A 14,094-nucleotide genomic window follows, 5' to 3' on the forward strand; every position below is an offset into this window, starting at 1 on the left:
ACTATAAGAACAGTTTGCCCTGTGCCAAGCCTGGATTGCAACTATTTAAAGAACTCTCCCAGTTACAGCTGGTTACAGTCACTTTATGGGAGTCATTTAGAGACTGAGAATTATTTTATTAAGTCAGGATTTCTTGGTATTTGCCTGCTGGATATAGGAATAAAGACAGGAATTATATTCATTTTAGGCATGCGTTTGGGGTCGCTAAGGCAGAGGTTGTTCCTTGCAAGGTGAAAGGCCACTGGGAGCACTCAGATCCTGGTGGACTCAGTCAGTGCAAACCAACTGGGTCATGGAGGACAAAGCCAAACCCTGCCCTCTGCCTGGGTAACATGCAGGCACTTTCAAGCAGCTCAGCAGGGCACACTGCAGTGTCCTAGGAGCATCCAGATAACAGATTAAATCTAGCTCAAGTTAAGTTCTTCATAGAACAGATCTTTGTAAGGTGATCCAGCACTCTGTAGGCCCCACAAGATACACTCCTGGTAGGATTTGTTGCAAAACAGGGCTCCCAGTTTACACCAGTGCTGGGAAACACTGCCCAGAGCATTACTGGCACAACAATAAAAGGCACAGAGCTCTCCTCTTTGCCCTGAGGAGCTTCTCCAGTGAGGAATTCCCAGTCTAAACAAAGCAGTTGTGCATCACACTGGTGCTGTGCTCCCTTCCCTAAAGCAAGCAGAATTTAAAGTGAAGAGAAATACTTGGAATTACACCGAGGTCTAGGAAAAGAAAAAAATTAGGCTGGTCAGATGAATCCTCTATGTATCCTGCTCTAAATGAGCTGCATTACGCACACATACGTGAACACACAACAGGCACACTGTTTCCCTTTCTCACACTCACTTTGCAAACAAGTGACAGTCTCCTTGCAGCAGCAGCCATTTCACAAGAGCAAACAAGGTGGGAGGAGAGCAGGTGGCTCAATTTTGTCAGTTCCTGGCCCTCTGCCCTTGGCTCCTCTTCCAGCTTTGCTGTCACCATCAGCAGTGCTGATTTGGCTGTGAGCAGAAGACAAGAATGAGGAGGAAAGGAAGCCTCCTTTTGACTTTTCAAGCTTTGTCTTCCTGTAAAATGGTGATCTAGAATTAAGATATTGCAGGTAAATGATTCACCTGGAAGGAAAGAGTGCTTCAACTAATGCTGCATTTCTCCCTTGCCCACCCTCATTCCAGCACAGAATTCACTGCTGAAAAAGCCTCTGACAGGCTGAACTGCAAATTCAAGGAATTTTCAGTAAGGTCTAGAACACTTGCACTGATTTGCTACAACTCATACTGTGCACAGTGAAGGCAACCTGGAACATCTACACTCACCTGGCTCTGTTTCAAGTATTTAACCAAAGATTAAATCTAGTCCAGCCCATCATAATACTCTCCAAAACCAACCATTGATTCATTGCTGAGATAGTTATTAAAGGGCCAAGAAGCGCCCTCCATTAGCTAAAGAGACTGAGTGACTTAGGTATTGGAATCATACTTGGCATCAGGGCAGTTGACCTCCAATTTTGCTAAATCCAAACAGCTTCTGCCATCCTTTTCTTTGTGGTTTCCTTCTGGAGAATTTTCTTTTGTTGGCTGTAATTTGTAGCCTTTAAAAGCTGCTGTTGCTAAACTACAACCACGTATTCTCCCATGGGCAGAAAAATCCCATTTTTTAGCCATTAGATCTTTTTGGTACTGGGCTGGCTCATATGGATCCCTTTTGGGCAGATGGGGAAAGCAGAGGGGGTGGCTGGGAGCTGAGTCTGTACACCCAGGAATTCCCATCCCACCTGCAATCTGGTTAATTGATTCCAAAAGCTCCCGTCATGAGTTTCACTGATTTGTATGAAGCTGATGTTCATTTGAGGCAGTGTCTTGCAGCACAGCAGACAAACTCCAAGTAGAAAGAGGAATAAAACAGAAGAGGAGCTTCAGTTCTCTCCAGGCTATGTGCCAGTGCAGGGAAGAACAGCTCCTGGAGAGTCAGCTTTGTTTAGACTTAGAGCTTAGTGTCAGCATGTAAAGCACATTTCTGCCAAGATGCACCATTAAAGATTAGAGGAGGTCAGCTGCAGCCTGCAGGGTTGGGTGTGTTAATGTGGTGACAGAGAAATACTTTTCCTCTCAAGTATGAGTAGGAAGTATTAAACACACAAGTGGCTGCACTGAAATGATCTATAAAAAGCTTAACAAATCCTGGAGAATAGATTACAGGTGATGCTGTGAATTCAAGCAGGCTCAGGAAAAGGCAGAGTCAGTGTGGCATGAGCCTGAACTCCAGAAACAACCTAAGAAACTGACTGAACCATGGAAAGAACCATCACAGGAGCCTCAGACTGTCCCACAGCACACTCATCTCCATCACCTCGAGAGCTCACCCTCCTTCCAAGCATTTACTAGGATTTCATTTCCCAGCAGACGCAGTAAAAAACTAAAACCAGAGGAGTGTGCTCACAGACAGCACTTGACTCCCTATCCCTCTTTCAGGAATGCTGCTGGCAACTCCTATGTTTGGGCAGCAGGAAGAAGCTCGAGCCCTTGTGTCAGCCTCCTAAGAGAAGCAGGACCAGCCAGCCTGGCCAGAGAGGCAGCTGTCCCTTCAGCGGGGGACAAGCTCAGCTATGCAGCCTTTCTTGAAATGCACCCAAAAAATAACAGTGAGTGCCACCTAGAGACCAGAGCTCCAGCCGGGAGGCAGCCAGGCTGCACTACAAACAAAAGATGTCAGGGGCTGATTTACTCCTTGCATGGATGAGGAGTCAAACTGTCGCCAAGAGAAGCTCTGGCTTCTTTAAATAACACCAGGTAGGTGTGTTTTCAACTGCAGCTTCTCCCCAGAAAGGCACCAGTTCAGTGAAGGAGATTTGACTCCATGCTGTTATGCTCTTGTTGGGCAAAGAGCACCCCTTGGCTTCAAAATGCTTAGAGCTCTTTGGTATGGGGAAGGACAGTTTCAAAATCAGGGTTTATTTAGGACTATTTAAGACTATTTAACTTTACCTAGCAGTAAGTTTGAGGCAGGTACTTGGCAGAGAGCGTTTGAGTCTGCACTAACATATTCCATGTAATTCAAAGGCCAGGCAGCAAATTCACGCAAACCATGAACCCAGCTCTAGTCAACAGACAGCAAGTCTGTTGGCAACTGAGGGCTAGACCTGTGCATCAGTGAGGGACACCTGGCAAAACCTTACATTTATTTAAATTAAACTTTACCTGTGGAGAACAAATACAACTTCTAACCATTATTTTTTCCACAAATAAGAGCCAAAGCTCTGCACCACCTTGGTCAGCACTGCGTCCCCTGCCTGACATGCCCTTGGACCTCGCAGGGTTTGTCCCGAGCTACTAAACTGGATCAGACTCGTCACTCTGAGTCCTGCCTATTGATGTTCCCAGAACCTGATAGAGCACAGCCAAAGTCTGCCCAGAGGCATTTCTGCAGGTGCACAATGATTAATTGGTGCACATTTCCATATCACAAATTAAAAATACCTCAGCTTGCTTGAAATGCAGTATATTAACCTCTGAAACTGGCAGTCATGGATACCAGCTTCAAAAAGATGAATATCAATAAGAAGAATCCCAGAGGATAGCATCCCACTGCTGCCAGATTTTCTGGAGCTCAAAATAAGGCACTTTGAGGCTTTTTTAAGGTAGTAGCTTGACATGCTTATTTTATTAAGAGAACCCAAAGTGGTTCATAGTAATAGACAGAATCCAAGAAACTGAGGAGGGTGAGGGGCATAAGGTTGCCAAGGAAAGCTGTGGGCATGGATGAAGAGACAGGAAGCTGAGGGCAGGAAGCATACTGCCATTGTCACAGTTAATTGCCAAGAGTCTGAAAAGGTTGGTCACTAAAATAAATAACTCTGTTAGTTCGGGGTGTTCTGCAGGTCCACTGAGACTGCACAGTAACAGTGCACACAGTAAATCTCTAGAGCAGGAGATGCAACAGCAGCTTGGAGACGCCAGTCTCACCCTGCGCTCACTGCAAGCTGCATCAGAAAAGCTAATAATCATTAAGCTGCCATCTTTTATTTCTAATTATTTGTCTCCACAGCAGGGTTTCTCCAACCATCAAGCAAAAGGGAAGCAAGTCTCAAAGGCGTAACTGTTTTGAAGTGGGCTCACAGCTGCCACGGCATGAATGCCTCTCCAAGAACAGTAGCAACTGCTCTGCATGGCCCACGGAGCCGGGAGGGAAAGCATCTCTGTTTAGGCTGGTTTTCAATGTCGGTTTTTAGGTCAACCAAAACAGCTTTCCTTATGCAACAGAAAGCTCACTTGTTTTGGAGTTTTTGCTTTCATTTAATTAGATGGTAATTCAGAGGGCAGCGCTGCTATTCTGAATGCCACAATGAGAACTGTTTTCACTGCTTTACTAAGCAACAAAGTGAAAACACTGAGCTAAGCTGTCTCTAGAACTTGACACCATATTAGGGACCACGGTCTCCTCTGACAGGGTGGGACAAGTGAAAGAGATACCTTGCTGCCACATTTCCATAGAATCATGGAATCATTTAGGTCAGAAAAGCCCTTCAAGATCAAAGAGGCTAACCATTAACCCACTACTCTCAAGCCCACCACTAACCCATGCCCCTAAGTGCCACATCTACACAGATTTTAAACCCCTCCAGGGATGGGGACTTCATCATTGCTCTGGGCAGCCTGTGACAGTGTTTGATGACCTTTTCCATGAAGAAGTTTTTCCCTAATATCCAACTTAAACCTCCCTGGCACAGCTTGAGGCCATTTCCTCTTGCCCTGTCCCTTGTTCCCTGACCGATCCCTCCCAGGCTGCCCCCTTCTATTAAGGAGTTGTGGAGACAGAAGGTCCCCCCAAGCCTCCTTTTCTCCAGGGTGAGCCACCCTAGCTCCCCCAGTTGCTCCTGCTGCTCCAGCCCCTTCTCCAGCTCTGTTCCTTTCCCTGGATACGCTCCAGCCCCTCAATGTCTTTCTTGTTATGAGGGGCCCAAAATGGACCCCAGGATTCAAGGTTTGGCCTCACCAGTGACCAGCACAGGGGGACTGCCCTAGTCCTGCTGGCCACACTAGTGCTTGTACAGACCATGTGTCATTTGCCTTCTTGCCCACCTGGGCTTATGTTCAGGCACTGTCAACCAACAGGAGAGGTTAAAGAAGAAAATCTCACTGAATGGTGCTGGAAACCTCATTTGTTCTTCCTCTTTGGGCTATGTGTAAACAAGAACTAAGGGGAGACCCAAATTCACAACACAACAAGCTGTTCGAGGGCTCTGCAAAGCAGTGCCCTTCTCCAGGTCACCCATGAATTCTGGAATAGAAAGAAACAACATATATAAATAAAAATAACAGCACACGGCTTCCAGCATCACCAGTGCCACCGTATGGAAAGACAGAGCCCAAACACAGCCCATGAATGGACACTCTGCACTTACCACCACAGACACAGCTCTGAACAATTTTTCAGCAGTGGCCTCACCTTGGATTTCCTGACAGGCTTTAAATAATGGCAACATATGTAAATCTCAGCTTGAAGGTCAAGAGCAAAATCCCCAACAGAGGCTCCTCTAGCATTTTCAGCATTTTCCCTCATGGTTTCTGCCCCGCAGCTACTCCCAGCTTCTCTCCATGGAAGCTGTTGGTGTGTTACTTTGCCCAACACTTACCAGCTCAGGAGAGGAGATTATATTACTATATTTAATATAAATATATTACTAAAACTCCTATGCATTTTATGTTTACCTATGAGATAAGCTAGGCTTAAAGATGGAGAGGCAATCTGAGCCTGCTGTTTTCTCTGCTGAGTGAAGGTCAGAGCTGTCCCTGAGTCAGTGATACTGTACCACACCCCCTTTATCTTTGCTATCCCTAACAAGGTACCAGGTGGCTTTCTTGTTTGCTGACAAAGAGTGACACCAATTATTCAGCAAGCAGTAAATTTCACCTCATATCAGGATCAAAACCTCCACAGCCTGTAACAAGCAGGACCACCAAAATGCAATTCTCTCCCCTCTGTGCAATACATGCAAGAAAACTGACAAAAGTAACATGGAGACTGCTCTGGGGAGAGAAAACCAGGGATGGTCCAGGTTATCAGTGTTTCCCAAGGGGGAAATTCACCCTTGACCAGAGACTTGTCATACAGAGACAGCCAGATGAGTGACCGTCCTGAGGGTCTGCTCAAGCACTGAACAGGAACACTCTCTGGCCAAAGATTTGCTCCAGGCTACCCTGGCACAGCTGCAGCTGCTGTGCTGGTACAGCTTTGCCTCTCACTAACCCATTCCAACGATCATGCAAGTGAGCACTTGTATCTTGCTCCACATCCAAGCTCACAGCAGCTTCCAGCTGTACCTTCCGCACGGAGGAGTTTTATTCTGCATTCAAATGGCTGCTGGGTGTTTGGTGGGGTTGGAGCTCAGCACCTCTGACCAAGGCAGGTTTTCTAGTCAATTAACAATCCTGATTTTGGAGATTTGGTAGCAAAGCTCATTCAGATCAGGAGGCAGCTGCTCATCTTCCAAATATAGTGCTCACTTCTGAGTAAGAACAACAGGTTTATGCTTGGATTTGATTCATCTCTCCTGCCCTGCAACGAGGCATTGTATAATGATGTTGAGTTTAAGAATAAAGCAATCCGTTCCCAGCACCTTTCTCTGCTTTCCCTTCAAGTCTTTCATCAATGACTGGCAGCACATTAAATACTCAGGCACAGAGCAGAGCTGCTCTAAATGTGCTCAGCCCTTTCCCTTACTAGGAGAGGAGAGGGTGTTACTGGGGAAGAGGAGTGATGGAGAGGGGAAAGCTTAGCAGGAGGATAGTTTGAATTTTAAAAAAGAAACAAAGTAAATTTAAACTTACTGAAGTTTCCAGAGAACACAACCTCGATGCAAAGGCACCACTGCATCCAGAGAAAAAACTTCACCAAGCAGATCCCTTCCTTCCCTCCACCCTGAGAACACACACCTTGTCCTCAGAGGCTTTAATATACAAACACCGCCTCACAGCCAAGTTCATGGCAGGCACCAAACCCCTGCAGGGAAACAATCAGAATCCACCCCACCAGGGCAGTTTTTCCCCCATGCAAAGCAGGCTCTCCATGAACACAAACTGAAATTATCAGTGCCTGATGCTCTTCTCCAAGCTCTACATGCATTTCCCCTCCTCTCCTGCCAGAAGGACCTCAGCCTCCTCTCCATGCCCTGCAAAGCCCCAAACATCCATGGTTTGCAAAGGCCATCAGAGAGCCCCTTTCACAACCACAGTGCTGACTTGCCACCAACAGATGCCAGGAGACATCCTGGGAAGAACAGGAAGCATTGCTTTCCATTCGCAAATATACTTTCCCTGCCATTTGCTCACTTGCTGGCACTTAGGTGTGTTTTTACCCCCAGGTCAGTGCTCCACAGCCTAGGCTGGTAGGAAAAACTACTACTGGGGGCTTCTTCATATTATAAAATACAGCACTTTCCAGGCCAACTAAGTGCTTTTCAATATCCAAAATCTTGACACACACACATGGATAATAAATCATGGTGTTTGACAATAACCAATGCTTCAGAGTTTAAGACAGAATAAACAGGCTGGTTCATTATTTAAATAAGTCCAATCATTAAGTCAAAGCAACTTGTTTCAACTATTTCTGCCCACTGATCTAACAAAGCAGGTACTTACCCAGAGATGAGAGAGCCAGGCCAACCACACAGGCGAAGCACCAAAATCCGTCGTGGGGCAATGGATAGAAGAGAAAGGAGAAGAGACACTGGTTAAAACGCAGTTACAGCTAAACACGAAAAACCCATGCACCCACCAAAAAAACCCAAGCCACAAAGCCAAAAGCTCACATTTCTACCCACATGAGCAAGGCAACAGAGCAAAACTTCAGTATCTGACTCTTCCAGAAGTGAAGGTGGAACCGGATGTTCACGGTCAGCCACTTCTTAGAAATGTAAACACCAAGTGGGGAAAAAAAAAAAACCAAAAAAAACCCCAGAAACACCAGCTCGGCATTGCCCAACGCTGATTATACCGTGAGCAGTGACGTAGGCCCCCCATGCCTGCCAGCCTCCCGTGAGCCCGGGCCAGCCTCCGCCGAGCTCCGGCCACAGCCGGGCCGCGGGAGCTGCGGGCTGGCCCCGTGCAACTTCTGCGCCTGTCCAGCTCCTCTACACTTACATAACTTCTCGTGCAAACTTCTGCAGGGCTGGACACAGCCCAGCGCCGCCGGTCCGGGCTCCACAGGGCTCCAACTGAGCCCTCTAGTGGGCTTCAAAAATTCCACAAAACACCAGAGCCTTAATTTAATTAACACTCGGCCAGAGGCCTCTAAACCTTAATCCTCTCAACAAAAGGATCATTAACTAAATGAAGAGATTCAAGAGAGCAACGGTGCTCCCAGCCGCGGCAAGGCTGGCTGTGTGCTCCAGTGGGCACACAGCAGGGCCTGAAATTCAGCCACATCCTCGGCCCACGCAACAGCCCCGCTGAGGGTACAGGGACCCGCCTCACATAAGCACACAGTCGAGCACTCAACAGTCATGCCAGAGCCATGCCAGAGAATCACAGAATCATGGAATGGTTCATGTTGGAAGAGACCTTAAAGCTCATCTCATTCCATCCCACTGCCACAGGCAGGGACACCTTCCACTAGACCAGGTAGAAATATGTGCACAAGCCCATACCCATCCTTTGGGATGCACCATGATGCCAACAGTCCTGGTGCCATCATCTCCGTCAAGACTGAAAACCCAAACTACTGAACCAGGAGAGCAGCTGGAGCACCATTTATTTTTTAAGTGTTATTATCCAGCCTGGATGCAGGTAGAGAGCAGCTCTCCTCTCAAGAGGCAGACTCAGACCCTCAGCTGAAAGCTGGGAAAACACCTCTATCTTGTCCAGCCTTGCAAGCATGAACAGCAGGAAGGGCTCTCCTCACCAAGAAGCTAGGGTGTACCTTGGCAGAAGAATTCACAGCACACAGGGTGTAGTCAGGGAAAAGCCTTCACAGTCAAAGATTCCTGGCCCACATACCTCACCCCAACGTGACAGGAATGGAGAACTTGCCCTTTGCAGGTGGCTCTCTTGGAAAGTCACCTCCAGCTTCAGAGCCACACAGAGGATCCAGAGTAGTTGTGAGGAGCACATCCATGAAACAGCTCATTAGTGTTGTGAACGGGAGCAGAAGAGCTTAATTACAGGGCAGGAGTTGTTCCCTCTGGGTTTGGATGCCCGCAGCAGCCTCAGCAGGGGCGTGCTGCCCCACACAACAGGCATTCCTCAAAAGCACCCACAGCCAATGTCACCTCTGCCCATGGTGAGCAGCATCCCAGCTGGGGCTGCAAATGGTCTGCAGGAGCAGGCTCCAAATGTGAGAAAACAAAATGAGGAAGAATTCAGGTGTTGCTTGCAGAAAAACTTCTCTGCCAGCAGCAGACTGCACAGGTCTGGAGATGCTAGTGCAGCTCTGTATAGGCACTGGTCCCCTTATTTTGGTGCTGTGTGTGCCCCAGTTTCCAAAGCAGCTTTTAAGGCTCAAATCAAGCAGTTCACCAGGACAGACACAGCAGTAGCTGCTGGTGGGGTACACCCCAGAGGCTGCCAAAACCTGGCAGGGTTTTTTGGATGGCCAGGAGATGCTTCAGAGTACTATCTCTCCTCAGACCTGGAACCTCAGTCCTCTAGGGTGCCAGCCAAACTGGTCACAGACCCTCCATGTTTGGGACTGAATGCTGGACAGCATTCACAGAGTCACATTTTTAGCCTTTGCCCCCATCTCCTCCCTGCATCTCCTCGGGATATGCCTTCAGGACAGAGCCGACGCGTCAATGCCTCCTTGCCCAAAGATGCAGAACAACTGCTCCCAGAGCTAATGAGGATGTCCTGCTCTGACCCTGGGCAGTTTTCAGCATACACAGAATAAGCAGTCCTCTCTGTGTTCACCTCCTGGGAAAATCCGAAGGGCTCCCATCTCCCTAGCCTGGGAAAGAACACAGATGGTCACAGAGATTAAAGCATACAGAGAATTAACCACGCTATGCAAATGAGCTTCTTCATCCAGCCCAGCACTGCCAGGTGGCTCGAGGTCCAGCACTTGGATGTGATCATCATGGCTTGCTGAGCTCCAATAACAGCCTTGTATTGACTAGGACAGGGGTCAGGAAGCTGAGCAGGATGAAGACAGTTTGTAGGGAAGGCAGGATGCAAACTGCCAGAGCTAGGCAGCTGCCGAAATCACATTCACCTCATGCTACAGCAGAAGAAAAAGCTGCAGCATCAGAAACAACCCTGGTCAGCAGCACAGATCAATTCTGCACTTGCATATCTTGTATGTTCCCACTCAAAGGCAGCTCGGATGAAGCAAGCAGCGCTGCAACTCTGGACGCTGCTCGCACAGCTCCAGGCACCCACGGGATGGCAGAAGAAAACCCATACTGGCTCCTGCTGCCTTTCCTAGAAGGCTGAAGTCTTGGCACCCAGCTGAGGTATGGGATCTGTCAGCACAGCACAGTGGGATGGGGCCACATAAACTTCCCCAGAAAGGCAGGGTTCCTCCAGGCTACCTTCCAGGGAGGAGCTGCACCTCAAACCCACCAGCAACAGGTTTAAGTCTTATTTAATTTTTACTCAAAACCATTTTACTTTACTTTAACACTTAAAAAAAATTCCAACCGGCAGGGACATCTTGCTCAGCAAGTGCCCAGCTGCCAGTGGATCCTTAGGGCCAAGTTTCAGGCCATGTCATGATGCAGATGACTGTGTTTGCTATTAAAAGCCTCCACTCTGCACCCAAGGAAATTCTCAAGCAGTGCTGACCCCGTCTGCCAGCCTGTGAGCCTCTGAGCAGCCACGGATTGGCCAAGGCCAATCCTGGCCATATGGGAGGGGTTCACCTCCACATCAGACACGGCACCTCCAGCACAACATCAACACAGACGCACAAAGTCACGTTACAGCTCAACGTGGCTCTGTGCTGGGCTAACATCTGCCCTCCCTTGTTCCCACACTCAACGTTTGAGTTCACCTGGGGGCAGGGAGGCAACATGTGCTGTCCTGTCCAATACGTACCCTCAGCACAGACAAAGAGCTTCCCCTCAAGTTCTGAAGTGCCTACAAGCAGCTTATCCATCTCCAAGGGGTTTTGGAGAGTGGATATAGAAATACAAGCTGGTACTATCCAGTGAGCACCTAAACCACCATAGCAATCAGAGGGATCAGGTCACGGAGGTCACATACAGCATGATACACAGCTGCCTTAACACCCTGGTGATGCTTTGAGGCATCAGTCCACCCCACTCCCCCCCACAAAGCTGAGGTCAGTGCCAACACCAAGTTTTCCAGGCCCTAAGGCTCAGAGCTTCTCCATAGCTGCCCTGCACTGCCTTGTTAGCAACACCTACCAGATTGCTGTAATGCCACTGCAGTCAACTCCAAAGGCTCCCAGCACGTGCCAAGCCTTATGTTCCCCTCCTTAAATCCAGCTCTGGTCAACTGTGGCCAGATGTAATTACCTAAATAAAAGGCACTCAAAGCCACCTCTAATAAGAGGATATATGCCGTTAGGCTGAGGTTCCTCCTCATCTGCTGCTTTCCAGGGCTCAAAAATTTGCCTCACAGTAAGTGGACCAGCAAGAACTTCACCTCATTCCTCGTTACAAAACCTGCCTTTCCCAGGAATGGAAGGAAAAGTCGAGTTTCTCGGTCATTTATCCACAAACATTTTAACATGATTTCTTCATTTAATTGAATAGCACACGGAGGCTTTATTTGTATTGGCAAAGGGCTTTGGGGTGAGCAAATGGAGGAGCAAGGGCAGGCCCCATGCCCCAAAACACTTCTCAGGGGCCAGGAAACACATCCAGGTCGAGCCCACAGCCTTACACAGGCTGGGATGGGCCTGGGGTGGCTCCCACAGCCTCAGCATCCTCCCAGAGGGGTTCCTAGCTGCTCCAAATCACCGGGAAGTCACCAACCAGGGTTGACACAGCACAACAAGACACCTCAAGTTCCCATCAAGCCTCTTCTCCTAAAATCTGCCAATGAGTGGCAGTTTTGGAGCCTTCCCAGAGCCTCGGGGTCTGACTTAAGGGGGTTGAAACAGTAAAAAGCTGTTCCAACACGGCATTTGTGTCCTGACACAGGCTCCGAGCCGGGAGCCCAGATGGTGGTTGTGTGAGCCCTGCCCATGGCGCCCCATCCTCATCTGGTGGTTCAGGCTTTTCTCGGGGGGGGCATCAGGAAGGGACTAGACACAAACCATACTAATTGGATAGACAGAGAGTCCTGCAGCCCTACAAAGCTGTGAGCAGCTGCTCAGAACCTCTTGTGAATCACAAAAATAGTTTCATCTACAGAGAATGGATTAAACACCACAAATACCCTTTTCTTCCCTCTGTGCAAATAGCATTTTCCCCCACTGTGGTCCCAAAACAAAATCCAGCCCTGCAGATCAAAACAGGAAATTTAGCAAACTTTGAGCATGAACAATAGCAGGAGGATTTTCCAGACCTTCAAGCTTGTTTGGCAAGTCGCAGATTATGTAAAGCGCTGCTCTGCCATTGTCGGGGAAGCCGTGCCCTGTGCCAGAGCCAGCTGGCACCACACTGCCCACCCAGCACTGCCTGCACCAACAAGGACACTGGGGCTTGTGCAACTCCACAGATTCCTTCCCAGGCAGTTCCACAGCAGCAGCCACTGCCTTTCATTTTACACCTCATTGTTTTAACCATGATTAACCATCTTTCCAGGGTCTCGGTTTTCCAGCCCAACCTGCCCAGGTGTTTGGTGGCTTGGACTAAGAGTCTCCTTTGTGTCTACAGGGTGGCTTTACCATGGTTGTGGCCAGAGGTGAAGGATCCTTTCCATGGCTTAACTAATCCTTGGCTTTTCTGACAATTGAGCCATGCCAGAGGGCTGAAGCTCTTATCGCTGTGCACACATCCTCTGGGAAAACAATACAAGAGCCTGAACTCATTCCACATTCAGCACCCAGCTGGAAAAAACCCTGAGGCAGGCAGGACGGTAGCCGGCATCCCGGGTACACAGCTCCACGCATGATCCATGTCCCTTGGCAATGGCCTCGCACATGGTGCTGGTGCATTTACCTAATTAAGACTTAATGAAGTAGGGAGATCTATTGTGAGCCTGGCAGGGGAGCAGATGTGTCCCCTGAACCCAGCCATTGCCAAAGAAAGCGCACTGCTGTCTCCAAGGTGAATCAGCAGGAAAAGCTCAGGCCGGGATGCTCAGCCCTGCAAATTCCAGACCCCAGTGCTTTCTCAGAGCAGGGATGGAAAATGCTCTGGTCATCAGCAGCCTCTAGTGGGGAGAGATGGGCAGCCGTGGTGGCTGCTTTGGCCAGACCCCAGAGCCCCAGCCAGCCCACCCTGGCTGTTCCCACCAGCTCAGAAGGGGATGGCATGACAAACTCCCAATATCACGGTATGAGGGACCCGAACCGTCATGGCCTCATTGCGATAACTGCTGCGTGAGACTGCTCGTCCCCCGGGTGCTGGTCCCAGGCTAAATAGGGACAACCAACTGCAGCCCCTCCTGAGGAATCCCAGCTCAGAGCTCACAAATCACTGCACGAGGCAAAACTCATAAAAAGGACAACCAAGACATCCCCCTGCTTCCTGGGCAGTTCAGTAAGAGACACGTCCGGGCTAATGATGGGCAAGTCCGCCCCCTTCCCAAATCACACCTCCAAACACAGCATCCAGCGTGGCCAAGAGGCAATTATGACCCTAAACTTCCAGCTACCACAGCCTCAAGCCTCTTCCTGCAGCTGTGAACACAAAGGTGAAACACTGCTTAGCAGAGACAGGACAATTCCTGCCCTCTGGGACAGGGACCACCTGCAACCTGCCTTCCCCTCCAGGGAATAGGTGGGGAGGGAGCTCAGAAAAACCTTGCTATATATTAAATCAGTGACATAAGTCCAAAATGCCCTCCTCGGAAAACAGCTGATGTTTGCCTTTTCTCTGAGAAATCCCTTCCCCGTCATTGGCTCTGAAAGGACCATGCCAGCCAGGGGGAACACGCGGTGCGGAGCGATGCGGCTGCAGGCAATTCCAGCAGCTGCCAGGCTGCGCGTCAGGAAGAGGGAGCCTCATCCATCCCAGCAGCACCG

At 49.1% G+C, this 14,094-nt stretch overlaps 1 protein-coding gene across 11 annotated transcripts in view; it reads right to left on the reverse strand.

Moving 5' to 3' along the window:
- Positions 1-14,094, reverse strand: part of EPB41 (erythrocyte membrane protein band 4.1) — a 95,601-nt gene that overhangs the window by 78,566 nt on the left and 2,941 nt on the right. The window contains exons 1-3 of one of the 11 annotated variants that reach the window (XM_053998662.1): positions 7,811-7,926; positions 7,641-7,728; positions 6,321-6,555 (exon numbers count right to left, since the gene is read on the reverse strand). The exons of 2 other annotated variants lie outside the window; for them this stretch is intronic. In XM_053998662.1, coding sequence (XP_053854637.1) covers positions 6,321-6,349 — 29 coding nt within the window. In that variant the 5' untranslated portion in view covers positions 6,350-6,555; positions 7,641-7,728; positions 7,811-7,926. 8 more of the 11 variants (XM_053998668.1, XM_053998667.1, XM_053998665.1 and 5 more) reach the window with 8 other exon arrangements.

Source organism: Vidua macroura, chromosome 25, assembly GCF_024509145.1.
Source record: "Vidua macroura isolate BioBank_ID:100142 chromosome 25, ASM2450914v1, whole genome shotgun sequence".
NCBI classification, from domain to species: domain Eukaryota; kingdom Metazoa; phylum Chordata; class Aves; order Passeriformes; family Viduidae; genus Vidua; species Vidua macroura.